The following is a 13,268-nucleotide window of genomic DNA, read 5'->3' on the forward strand; positions in this document are numbered from 1 at the left end:
ACAGGAGGCCTGCTTTTGAGGAACTGTGGAACCTCCCCCCTCATAGAAGTCCTATAACAATGGTGCTAAAACATTTAAATTTGAGAGATATGAGCCATGTAAACAGCCAAATGCTGTCTGGAGTAATTGGAGCAATCTCATTAAAGACCATGGCATTTTCTCTCTGTAAATGAGAACAGAATTTAGCCCTGGGATTTTAAACAGAAAGTGTGTTATCGAGGGAAGTAGCTGGGATTCCTTCTAGGGCCAAGTTTTCCAATGTCAGTGCAGCAAATCCTCCCAAGTTTTTTGTGTTTGCCTTTGATCCTGTCTTGTTCCACTACATGTATGAAAATACTGAGCACTGCTAAGTAAACATTACTGTGCACTGTCCTTTCCTCCCCCACCCCCCATTTATTTCCATTATGTAACTCCAAGGCAGGGTACAAAGTTATCTACAGCAGTTTGGTAACACACACGAATTAAATATGACACAAGATACTGTAGCCCTGTTCCAACTAGGAGACACTGTAATATTGTATTTTTCTGTATGATTTTGATTTTCTCATACTAAAAGTATGTTGTGTTTAAGTACAAATTATTAATCTTACTATTTTGCAATGTTATTATGTGTTAAGGATAATAAACTTTTAAAGATTGTGAATGGTAGAAGCAAGATTGCAAGTGTTAAACTGTGATAATATGAACTCATCTCGTATCATGATTCTTCTCCATAGGGGACTTTGACTGTTCTACTGAGATAAATCTTCCCAAGCTAACTCAGTAACAACTGTTCTTCAACTGCAGAGAGAGGAGTTGATAGACAATGCACACCTAGACTATCTAACTTCAGTTATTGGAACAATGGATGTTGTACTTTAAGTTCTCAGTCCAGCCATGCAGACCAGCTCATGCAAGTTTTGTAGAAATCATTTTCTGAAGTGTATTTAGGATCTTCTTAAAATACTAGGGTTGTATGTCCCCATTTCTCTTCCTTATAAAAAGCATTCTCATAAAATTTCAGCTCAACTTAATTTGCATGAAAAAGATATGATTAACAGTTAAACTGTGGCCTTAATGCTGAATTTGTACAGAGCGCATCTCCCAGTAGTCTGGAACAGGCAGTGAATCAGTTAATCCTGGCACCCCAGCTCCAGAAAGCCTGGAATGATGAAATGGGTAAATATGTATTCCATTCATCTGTTAGCACAGCCTGACCTTGCTCTGTAACAGAGGAAAGGCGTGTCTTCTCAATCTCTGGGACTGAACAAAAGGCAAGCAAATGACTCAGGCCTTCTATAGTGTCCATGTGATTGAACATTTTCTGAATGATCCCACTTCTAGTCTTAGGAATCAGAAAGAGAAACCTTTTATGCATTACTAACCAAATAAAATTAATATAGAAATGGTCTTGAGGCACTTTCTTTGGAGACTGCCACATTGATAATATGAAACAAGAAGTGTGAAAAAACATCTTAGGCTTGTCTATTAATGTCAGTCTAGATTTTTTTTTTTTAAACAAATCCAACAAACTCTGCTTTAATTTATGGTTAGAAGGAATGTAATAGTAAAATGTAATCAGGAAGAGTTTTATTTAGAGCTGCTGTCACAGATAATGGATAAGAAAACTGCTTTTGCAACCTTCTGGTTGCATCTTCTAAAATAAACCCTTCATCCTGAATCCCCAGCACTCCATTTAGCACTCCCTTACTCTGGCTAAACTTTGACATAAGTAACAAGTTTTATCTTTAAGTGCATGATTTAGGACCCTAAATGTAAATATTTGACACAACCAAAAGATTTACTTTTAAAAGTGGTTAATTTGTGAAGTATCAAATGTATTCCTTCCACCTTTTTTTATTTTAATAAGGACACTTTATTTACATTCTTCCATGGTAGCTTATGTTTTACTGCACAACACTGAAAGTGTTACTACAGAATATGCTACAAGCACCTTAACTATTGCTTCAATCCATGGCCTGATTAAAATGCCAAGTGATAGTTAATATAGTGTTTGCCATCCTCATGGTCTGGACTTTTTTTAAAAAGGATTCCAACCAACTTACAATAAAGACAAATGGCCAATCCTGCTCTCCTTCCTGGCAAGAGAAGTTCCACTGAAATCAGTGGGACATTGTTGTTATCCCTGTAAACAGGGCAAGTGGGATTTGGCCCAAGTGCAGAAGGAAAGGATTCAGGGGTTCTGTTGATGTAACAAACCACTAGAGATCAGACTCAAATGTATTTATGCCCTTTTCATAAGTGCTAGTTCATAAAACACATGGTTGCCAGGGCCTGGTTTACAGCATGTCTCTTTAAAAAGAAGACAGCTCCAAAAACATACCAGGTTTTCTGAGGCCACCACAGAAGCCATCTAGTTTCCCTTAGACCCTGTTACTTTCCTAACCACTAGGGGCTCTGATGAACGATACTGCACCATAATGTAAAAACCAAGGATAAAAAGAGAGGGCTTTTACCCTTTTGCCCTTTACTCTTTTGGAGGGAGGGAATTTCTTTTTCCCAATTGACAATTCATTCTGCCCTTTCCATGTTTCAGCTCTCTTGTCCCTACTTTTTACTGCCCTGTATGGGACTAAGGACAAAAAAAACCACATATTTTTTAAAAATCCTGTTGAATTTGCCAGTATATCATTGCACTTCAGTGGCTATAGCCTTTCAGTTTGTTTATTTTTTAATAAAAACACTCAGAGGAAGTGCATAAAGCGCCTAATATTTTATTTAATGCCAAAGATAAAAAATAGGTAAAAATAGTAATGTGTTAGTTCAGCAGTTATAAACAACCAAAGCATAGTGCAGGTGATACTCCAGTAAAAACTTTAAAAAGAGTAATTAAAGTGAGATTTGAGAATCACACAGTCTTCATTAAAACACTTTATTACTACACAAACTATCACTTTTTAAAAAGTTGTAAAAAGATTAACAGTAGCACTGTTGCAGCTAAAGCACTTTTTAAAAAAAAAAAGCTTTGTAGCCAAGGAAACAGTAAATTGGTTTAGTGAATAAAGTGATCATTGTGATGTCATAACTCAGCAAGCAACAAAATAAGACACACTTAGTTCAACTGAAATTTGAAAAATGCAAAAAAATCCCAAAACATACTGGTTTCAAGTACTTTTGTAATAATGAAATGTCATTATGTGTATTAGAATCAATTGAGATATCGGGAGTGGAAGTCAGAGCAGGTACAGTAACTTTTTAACATTTCTTTTCTACCTGTGTTGTCTATGTACCATCACCTAGTACAACAACAAGGCCTGATAATTCCCACCCTTTGAACTACTTTAAAGAACAGGTCCAAAGATACTGCTGGGCCACAATATACTGGCACACTTCCTCCAGATAAAAGGTTAAGTGAAAGGCTTCCCTGGAGAGCAACACAAATGCCAGTCAGACCAGGAAGCAGGATATGCTTGAGTAGCGGGAAAAGTTACCTTCCCACCTCACCTCAAGGTGCTCAAAGCTGAACAGTTGGCCAACACAGCAGAGCAATCCTTTCATGCAGTTTTTAGTAGGGATATCACTTTATCAAAAACACACACACTTCCATACTATGAGTTATTATCAAGCAACTCTGAAGAACTTGTTACCATCTATCAGCTTGAAATCCATTTTTTAATAAAGTGCTAAATACACATTTACAGAGACCATAGTGTTAGAAAGTATCCTTTACAGTTGTATATATGTGCGTTTTTTCCAACTTGTCTGCATGTTTACATAAGACACCAATCTGAACTATAGGTATAATTTTAAAGCATAATATTGACTCAATGAATTGGTTTACCATGCAAGTCTGTATTTAATATTACGTTGACCTGTAATAAGGAACATGTTAGTTGTGTGCTCACTGAAACACTTAATAAAAAAATGACTGTGCATGTGCAGTTCTGAATTTTAAATATTAATGATCATTTAAAAAAAAATCTTCCAAAAAAGTTCTACTCTGCATTAAATAGCAGTCTGAATATCATAACACATGATTAAAAAGCATCCCGAACTGTTAAAAGTTAGTTGAACAGATTTTTTTTCCCCTAAAAAAATGGAACAATTTATGTTTGCCCCAGGGATGAGTACTTCTTGTCATGTTTCTGCTCAGAACAATTGTTTATGACCAAGTTAAACATATCTAAACATCAAGGGGTTTGCAGTGTTGCTAATGAACTAAACATCACAAAACATCACTATAAGACTTAGCCATTTCTAGTAATGATTTATTAAAAAAAAATCCGCTTGCTGATTGATGCAGAAGTTCAATCAAAAGAAATGACTTTACAAACAGTACTCCAAAGTAGTTAAAAAGGCGGGGCATGCCCCTTTTGTGAAACCCTAATTGCTTTCATTCCACCAGTTTATTTTTTCATTTTCAAAAAGGTAGTATTAGGTTTGTTTTTAAAACACACAAAATAGAGATTACAAGTTTCTTCCACCCACATTTGGGTTGTTACTGATATGCCCGAAGGCAATCGTGGCAGCATCTCAGTTGCTTCTGTCATTGTACCATCTTGTACCTGCCACTACCTGGAAATATGATGTAAGAGATAGTTAACAATACCAACAGTACTATAAGTAACTGATAAGCAAACTCAAAGTTCACCTGCACTATGTGCAAATTTAAAAAAAAAAAACAAAAACTTTCATTTTCCCCAAGCATAAATAATATGTGAGTGGCACTAAAAGAGCTATGGATCTTTAAAGATGGCAGTGCTATACTGGTGTACACACCAATATAGTAATTAAGTTTATTACCAAAATTCTGCATTAACATTATGTAATCAATGAATAAATGCAGTTCTGTAATCTTACAACCAATCACTTGAACTGTGGTCAACTTTTCCTTTTAGAAAAAAAAGCAAACAACGCAGAAATCCCTAACTCAGCAGCACCTCTCAGACATCTCAACATCCTACTATGAAGGCAACTTCCTTCTAGAAACAGAGTGGAATTGGACTCAGTCTAAAAAAACTGCTATTGCAACAAGAGAAGATGTTTCAGAAAGAAACCACTTGTGCTTTCTAATATTCACCTAACTTTCGGCTGTAATGGTGACATCCCATTTCACCCTATCAATCTCTTGTTCCACTACCATTTCATATCAAATCTGCACGCATCCAGCTTGACTCTGAGCAAGGCCCAAGAATAAGGAATCACAGACAGTAAGGCGATCTTTACAATGTCAGAAAATGTATTTGGCATTTTAAAAAGAAACAAGTGCATACAAATACAGCTAGAAGCATATCTGGTTTGCCAAGTGCTCTCTAAAAAAAGCAGCGCAAGTCACAGCGTACATTGAACAGTAACTGTCACCAAGGAAGCATAACAAATAGTTGCTATAACAAAAAGAGGAAATGCCTTTAGGTACATACCTTTTGTCTTCAAAAAAATATAGAAACACAATGTATTCAAAAAAATCAAAATTATACAGCCATGTTTTATGAAGTCTACATTTCCCTTGTCTTGGAGAGAGATATATATATTTATAGATATATACACAAGTCAAGCAGTTTTAGTTACAGGTGATGTTGGGTTGTGAACTGGAAAAAGTCACGAGTCTCTCTCTTTTTTCACTTTCACATCTCCTGCAAGAATGGTTGCAATTTCCCCCTGCATGAAAGCCCAAGGGACATTGGAGCCCACCAGAGGGCATTTCTCCCCACTGGGACAATACACCTCGCCACTAGCTCCTTGCTGTTTAATGCTTTGTCTGGAGCAAGGGAAGCAGAACTTGTGGGAAGGGACTGAGGGGCACTGAACAAAATGGGTGTCTTCCAGGCGCTCGTGGCATAGGGTGCAGCACAAGGGAACACTGGCTGCTAGAGACGAGTCCGGGAGGCTGGCAGGATGCACTGGCTCCAAACCTCCAGCACTGTTTGTCCCCTGACTTGGCACCTCCCTGCTTGGACCCAGCCTTCTTTGGTTCATAGAGGACGGAGAGGGCGGGCTGTTGCTATTCCTCCTGGTGGTGGAGTGAACTTGGTTGGCATCTTTGGAGGAGTGGTTGCCCCCTGCATTGTCTGCTACTAAAATGAGCGCAGCCATAGGAGACTGGCCATTCTGGGCTGCTTCAGGCGGTGTGGTCCGGTTGGAATGAGGCGAGGCAGTTGGTGGTGGTGGGGACATGAACGATGTAGCAGTCATGGACATTTTCATCCCCTCTGATGATGTTGGCAACCAGGGCTGTGACTCTCCATTGATCTTAGGGGGTCCAGCTTCACCTTCTGGTTCTGGGGAAGGCTTCCTCTTCCTTGCTGCCCGAGCCCCTAGAAATACAAAGGAATGGGGAGGAGAAATACATAAGGAAAAATAAATAATAATAAGCAATCAGATGAATGCACCTATAAGGGTATTGCAGCTACACAAATCAAGCTTGAAAAGACTTCCATTTTTAAATGTATACACAGCCAAGGCGTTGCACACAAATACCAATTATACAGTATGACGTATGCAAATACATACACACAACATGGCACGCAGCCAAAGTATGTGTGTGTGTGTTCTATACAACTTGTGCATGTGCACACTCACCCACCACTTGCAGGCATGCAATCTGCAAGCGCACCCCTCTAACACACAGGCAGGCGAGCGGGCTGTGTGTGCAGCGCTGCTAGCAGGCTAAAAGGTTCCTGGTGCCTTCACTGCAGCTCCTATGGTGAGGCCGTGGCAGGGAGGGAAAGCCCTCTCCCTGTCAGCGTCTACCAGCCAGCCCTGACTCATAGCTCTCTGTTGTGCTGCTTCAGCACATGAACACGTTGCCGCCTAAGCAACGGTGCAGCGTTAGGCACCAGGAAGTGGAGTTAGGAGGTCGGGGTTTGCTAAGGGGGGGGGAAACGACACCCTCTTTCCCCCTCACCTGCTTTGGCCACGGCCCCGTTGCTCTCGTACCCCAGCAGCCTGCTCCCCGCTATGCCGGGCTCCTTCTTGAACTTGCTCTCGAAGGGCACCGCGTGGCCCCCGTGCTGGTGCAGCGCCAGCAGCGTATCCCGCACCGTCTTGGGCTTGCCCAGCCACTCCTGCTCCGCTCCCCCGCGGCCCTTGCCCTCGACCCCCAGCTCCTCCGCCGAGCCCCGCGGCTGCTTCTCCTTGCTCTCGTGCTCGCCCGCGCCGGCGCTGCTGCTGCTGCTAGAGGAAACCGAGCCGGGCCGCTTGTGCCCCAGCTCCCCGGGCGGTGGCGGCTGCTGCTGCGAGACGGAGACCTGCATGGGGGCGGCCGCCCCGGAGATGGCGGCCAGCGAGGCGGCGGCGGCCCGGCTGCTGATGCTGATGGGCGCGGGCAGGGAGGCTCCGTTCATCAGCGGCACCAGGGTGGGCGGCACCGTGTGTGTCCGCCGGGGGTTCGGGCTCTGCCGGTTCAGCTCGGGCGGCTCCTCTGGCTTGGGGAACCCGTTGGGCACCAGATTCCCGTTCACCAGCCGGCTGCCCCCGTACTCGGCTCCCAGGCGGGGCGGCTGCCGCTCGGAGGAAGCGGCGGCCGCCAGCGGGTAGCGCTCCAGGGGCTGCGGCGGGGGCCGGGGCACGGCGTCGCCCGCCACCGCCGTGTGGTTCAGCTGCTGCTGTTGTTGCTGCGCCAGGATCTCCTTAGCGCTGAGCGGCGGCTGCTTGGCGTGGGGCGGCGGCGGGGCCCGGCCCTCCTGGAAGCTGTGAGCCCGCTTGAGCTGCCGCGCCGTGTCGATGACGAACTCCACCCGGTCGGCCCCCTCGTAGTTGACGCAGCCCCGGCAGACGGGCTCGGTGAAGTCCCAGATCATGGCCCAGGGCATGCGGGGCAGGTCGCACAGGTAGCACGACTGCCTGCGGGAAGCAGCCGCCACCGCCGCGGACGACATGTCCCAGCCCAGGGGCAGCGAGCGCCCCCCGCGCGTCCTCCTCCTCCAGCAACCGGAGAGCAAACGGGCAGGCTCCGGCTTTGCAGCTGCCGCAGGATCTTCAGCCGATTGCCCGCCCCCTGCAAACAAGCGGCTCCCGGGCGCGGAAGCCTCCCGGCTGGAGTCACTGGGACGCGGAAAAGCGCATAGCCCCGTCGCTGCACACTCGGCTGCCTACTCCAGCGCGCCGCTCACTCCGCCTGTCCCGCTCGCTCGCTCACTACTGCAGCCCGGGCGCTCGCACTGGGGCGGGGACTCCAGCAGCAGCAGCAGCCGCCGCCTGTGCGCTCTGCTCCAGTGACTCGATTCTTCGACAGTGCCTAGAAGCGCCTGCGCGCTGGGCGCCCTCTCCTCTGGCCGCCTGCTGCTGGTGCTGTTCCTTGAACTTCTGCCAAGAGTCCCAAGACAACATGAGCTGCAAGAATAGACAGCTCCCTCCTACTCAGCCGAGGGTGGGTGAGCGGCAAGGGTTTGCACATGTGAATAGGATGCAAATAGGGGTCTGTGGGGTCCTTTCCGCTCCTTTCCCCTTCTTCTTTGCAGCCTAGCTAGTGTTTGTGAAGTGCTCTGAGGAGAGAAGTGCTAATTATGTCAGGCAGGATTGGAAAAAAAAAATCTATTTAACAAAAATGTTTTTCAGAACGATGCCACCTTGATTTAAAAAAAATATTTTACAGGATTAATTTTGTGATGGTTCATTTTTTTTGGCTGGAATTCAATCTAACCTTTGTTCTAATCCTGCCTCTGATTCTCTTCGTGGCCTTGAGGAAATCACTCCGGGCCCGATCCCTTTGACTTCACAACTTTCCCAATTTTCCCGCTCCGTTAAAGGGGTTAACGATACCCAACACCCAGGGGTTTGCAAGGGTTAGTTCATATGTGTCCAGCACCTGGAAGATCGAAAGCGCTAAGTAATGTAATTTCTTTGTATATGTACAAGGATTGTTTTTGCATTGCAAGGTGGAAGGGACCATTATAAATACAATTGCTATTTAGCTCTTCTGGGTTTTTAAATAATTGTTTCATTTGGTTCGGAAATGGGACATTCTAGGTTTCCTTGTCATTTGCAGCCACAAACCGTCCGTTTGCTAGTGCAGATTAGCAAAGAAACACAATCTCTCTCCTCCCCAACCTGCGGACATTTTTTTCCCCCTTCTTCCGCACTAAGAATTCCAAACAGCGCGTCTGACAATTGCAGCCAGTCAAAAAGAGAAAGGGATGTTGTTCTGTTCATCTGTCATTTGCACATGAAGTCATCATTCAACCCAGAAGTAGTCCACATATATAAAGAGAGCTGTGTGTGTGATTGTGCAGAGTAAACAAAGTGGAAGCTGTTCTCTCAAACTCTTGCTTTTGGGTCACCATTCCCACAGTGCTGCTGCTGAGTTATGTAGGTTACAAAGGGAGGGATGGAGGAAGCTGAGTTCTAGCCTCTGACGTCCGCATTTTGTTTCAGGGCTGCAGCTGCGCCCTGTGCGCAGACTCAATGAGGGACGTGACTCTATGCAATTGGCACTTGAAACCTTATTAAACGAAATGCACATTCCAGGGACAGACTCAGAGACTCTACAGCCAGCACCGCAGATGCCCCGTCACAGCACTAAGTACCGCCTCCCTTGCTGCTATTTCTGGGTTCTCAGAGCTCCCTCCCACTGCCAGGCTTAACTTTTACTTAACGTAGCAAGAAGAGCAGCATGTACTGTACACAGGAATGGGTTTGCGAGCCGCATTCTATACTGTAGTACTCTCTCCCTTTGCACTGACAACCAGCTCAGGCTTTTGTTACTCTGGCTTACTGCTCGTCGCCAGTAATTGAGACAGACTGGCATGAGGTTGATTTTCCCATTGCAGACTATGTTGCTGTTGGGAGATTTGTTACCGCAGAACCGACTGGCGGAGGGCATGGGGTTGTGTTGTAATTACAAACCCAGCTGGGCTTTTCATGTTTTGTCATTTGCAGCCCGTGTACAAGATACGTAGCATGGACACAAGATATTTTTATGGAGCTAATTAGTGCGATGTCCTCAAGTAAATTGATATAATGTCCTTGCCCTATTTGCTAGCGAATGCTTTCATGCAACTGCAGAATTAAGCTAGGGAAATGATCTTTCCCGCCGCCCCCATCCTCAAGCTCAGTTTCTTTATCTGTCAACTCTTCGATCTCCACTCCCGGCCGCCCCCCCGCGAGAATGAAACGCTGTAGGCCGCTGGCTCTTAACACCGCCCCCCCCCCACACACACACACTCCCAACCTTTCTTCTTTGGACTGGAAAAAGCTGGCTCTGTTGGACGAGGCGAGTGTAACTTATATGATCTCCTCTACTGGCTTGGCCCAGGGGATGGAATCTTGCTGAGGTTTCTACTGTGTTGCTCTTGAAAACGCCAGGTGCCTTGCAAGGTTTTTTTAAAAAGCACTGGTGGACGGGAGAGAAATAAACCACCCTCGGAAAAACAATTGTGTTGATCTTATGTCACATGAAAAACCCTGTTCTAAAATTACACGGAGGACATTTAATCCCCAAACTAAAGCGTTTTTACATGCAAACGCCGCATGATTCTGCTCTGGGGGATTTCCAGAAACGGTGCCGCTTGCTAATACGTCTTCTGACAGTGTCATTCCCTCCCCCCCGCGCGCGCGCGGTGCAACCGGTGTTGATGCAAAACCCGCTTCCCCCCACCCACATCAGTGCAAGTGCAACGAGGATTTTGATACAACACCGCCCATCCCCGTACGCAGCGTGGAACTAGGGGTAGTACAACCCCCCCCCCTTTCCCCAACCAGTTGCAACCGGTGATAGCGCAGTTCCCCACACACGCCACTTGCCCCGGGGGTAATGCAATCTGTCCCTTCAAGGGTTAAGCAGTTCCCTGCCCGTAGATCCTTCCTGAGCGAAGCAAGAGTAATGTAAATACTGCCTTGCACATTCACTCAAACCAAACCTTGCCCTTTTGGGGCTGCCCCGTCAGCTATAAACGAAATGCAAAAACATGATCTAGTTGTAGGATATCTCGCTCCCTCTCTCTGTATACATGTACACATAAAACAAGAGCGTTCCTTTTATTTTCTCATTAACATTTGTAACTTCATTGGGGGGAAGGATAGCTCAGTGGTTTGAGCACCGGCCTGCTAAACCTAGGGGTGTGAGGCAGGCCACTTAGGGATCTAGGGTAAAATCAGTATTTGGTCCTGCTAGTGAAGGCAGGACACCAGACTCAATGACCTTTCAGGGTCCCTTCTAGTTCTAGGAGGTAGGTATAGCAGCCCTAGTGACTTTCCTGAGGTTAGCTTGCTATGAAATGTCTATTTTTTGGACTACGCTCCCGTCCTGATTTTTTTTCCAGGACTAAAAGGGTTAACACGTCTTGTTTTCTGCTTCACAACAGCTCCCCGTTCATACTGTGTCAAAGTCTTCTAAAGCTACTTTTTTTTCCTTCTAAAGAAGCTTTATCAATGTATACTAAGTAAACAGATCTTTGTTTTTGCCTTCCACCCACTGCCCTTTCTCTCCAGACTGAAATTGGATTCCTTCCAACCCGGCTGCAGAAATTGCTGCCTACACATTCACAGAGGAGCGCAGGGTTTCTAGGGTGAGGCAATGCGTCTGCGATTCGCAGAGACAAGGCAGGAATTGTAATTGTACTTCATCATGTGATGACTTATGAAAGAGGAAGTTAGGATGTTTTAGTCACGTACTCCTTTGCCCTCTTGCTTAGCCTCTAGGTTCTTTGAAGGAAAAATTGCATGTATGTTGGTTGGGAGCCAAGAACGAGTGTTTGTGTATTTAAGATCATGAGCAGTTTGCAGTGCAGTTACTAAAGGCTGGGGCGAACAAACCTTTCAGCTGTGGCGGGCTTTAAACTGGAGGGCAAAATTGTAATTACTTTCCCCCCATAAGAACCAGAGCTTGTTGGAAAAATCAAGAGAAGCCATTTTAAGTTTTTAACTATCATTTTATTGCTTCCAGTTAACTCTGGAAAAACGGGAGGGAAACATTACAGCACTCGTGAAATAGCTGAACATAAATGTCCTCAAGCAGTGGCTGGTTTAAACAGAAAATGTGGGTTTTATACCACAGCCTATTTAAGTCCCCAAACCTGATGATTTCATGGCCTTACCAGTATGGAAGTCAAACAGGGGATATGTTCAGTTGTTCTTTCTTTCTTTCTTTCCTACAGAATCTAGCCCATAGGGTTTAACCTATCTCAAATACCCATTATTATATTATTGTAATACTATATAGAAGAATAGACTTACTGCTAGAGGACACCTACTGGTGGTTTGTGGTAATGCCATGTTGCCTGCAGAGAGCTATTGAAGGCTTACTTTACTCTCAGTTTAATTGATTTCAATAGGACTGCCTGTGGTTGCATGATGAACAGGATATGGCCCATTATAAAGAATAATGTACCCTCAATTTTGCATTGTGAGCCTGTTATTTCATCAGTGGTTTCTGCTGATGTAATTGAATTATTTGTTGTTCCACTAGGGGGTGGAAACTTCATAATTGTAGGCCAAGCACCATCCTCCCTCCTTTCCCCCACTTCCTCCTTTGTCCCCCATGCCAGGCGCTGTGTGTGCCCCCCATTCCCTCCATGCTCTGAACTCCCCCCCACCCTTATTATTTCTTTTCTATTTGTCTGGGAGATATGTCATGCAGAGTGTCAACATGTTAATTGGGATTGGGAGGATGGGCAGAGCTGTGATGGCGAGGGTAATAGTTATGCTGGAAGGTGTTAATTGGTGAAGCTCGCCCATTGCTAACAGATCCGCCCCCCCCCCCGCCTAAGGGGAGGATCTACAGGACCTCAGAACCCAACTGATTCCGGGGGACAACTAATAAAGGAACAGGGACAGGAGTCCGGTCAAAGTGTCATAAGAAGGGAGCCTGATGGGGACACCGAGCAGAGAACCCCGGACAGCGCCCACTGCTCCTCGAAGGCGTCAAGGGAGCCAGTGGACGCCGCCAAGAGGAACTCCGCCCGGATATATGAACGGACCAGGGACCGGCAACAAGCCCCACAGTCACCGGAGTCTCCATCGGCCAACCTCCTCTCCCTGGTCGTGTAGATGGCTTGTTTAGCCAGGGCGAGGAGGAGGTTGACCAGGAGGTCCCAGGACTTCGTGGGGCCACGGATAGGGAGTGCGTAGAGAAGGAGGTGAGGGGAAAAGTGCAGCCAAAAATGCAACAGGAGATTAGTGAGGAGCTGGTATAGGGGCTGCAACCTGGCGCACTCTAAGTAAACGTGCGCCAGGGTCTCCCTCACGCCACAGAAGGGGCAGGTGTCTGGGACAGGGGTGAACCACGCCAAATACACGCCAGTGCTCACGGCCCCATGAAGGAGCTGTTAATTGGTGTGTAGCGGGGTGGTTACCCACTCCTGCCCTTTGGAGCTTAAAACAGCCCAGGAGAG

General features: G+C 45.8%; 1 protein-coding gene across 2 annotated transcripts; it reads right to left on the minus strand.

Annotated features, from left to right (window-relative positions):
• Positions 1–2,698: 2,698 nt before the first annotated feature.
• IRF2BP2 (interferon regulatory factor 2 binding protein 2) lies at positions 2,699–8,823 on the minus strand. 2 transcript variants are annotated; one of them, XR_012655585.1, is made up of 3 exons: positions 6,845–8,823; positions 3,536–6,254; positions 2,699–3,329 (listed from the first exon to the last, which is right to left on the minus strand). XR_012655585.1 is itself a non-coding variant. In XM_032790720.2 (2 exons), the coding sequence occupies exons 1-2, from the start codon at positions 7,815–7,817 to the stop codon at positions 5,539–5,541; spliced, it is 1,689 nt and encodes a 562-aa protein (XP_032646611.1). In that variant the 5' UTR covers positions 7,818–8,823; the 3' UTR covers positions 2,699–5,538. The 2 variants fall into 2 exon arrangements, 1 of the variants encoding a protein (XP_032646611.1); XM_032790720.2 differs by having other exon boundaries at positions 2,699–6,254.
• Between the last annotated feature and the right edge of the window lie 4,445 nt (positions 8,824–13,268).

This window comes from Chelonoidis abingdonii, chromosome 3, assembly GCF_003597395.2.
Source record: "Chelonoidis abingdonii isolate Lonesome George chromosome 3, CheloAbing_2.0, whole genome shotgun sequence".
Lineage (NCBI taxonomy): Eukaryota > Metazoa > Chordata > Testudines > Testudinidae > Chelonoidis > Chelonoidis abingdonii.

Bases quoted from the DNA above. Each gene is read 5' to 3' on its own strand.
- IRF2BP2 (XM_032790720.2), bottom strand. From the start codon at position 7,817: ATGTCGTCCGCGGCGGTGGCGGCTGCTTCCCGCAGGCAGTCGTGCTAC. The intron at 6,255-6,844 runs GTGAGGGGGAAA...TTGTATTTCTAG, and splicing joins CGGGGCCGTGGCCAAAGCAG to GGGCTCGGGCAGCAAGGAAG.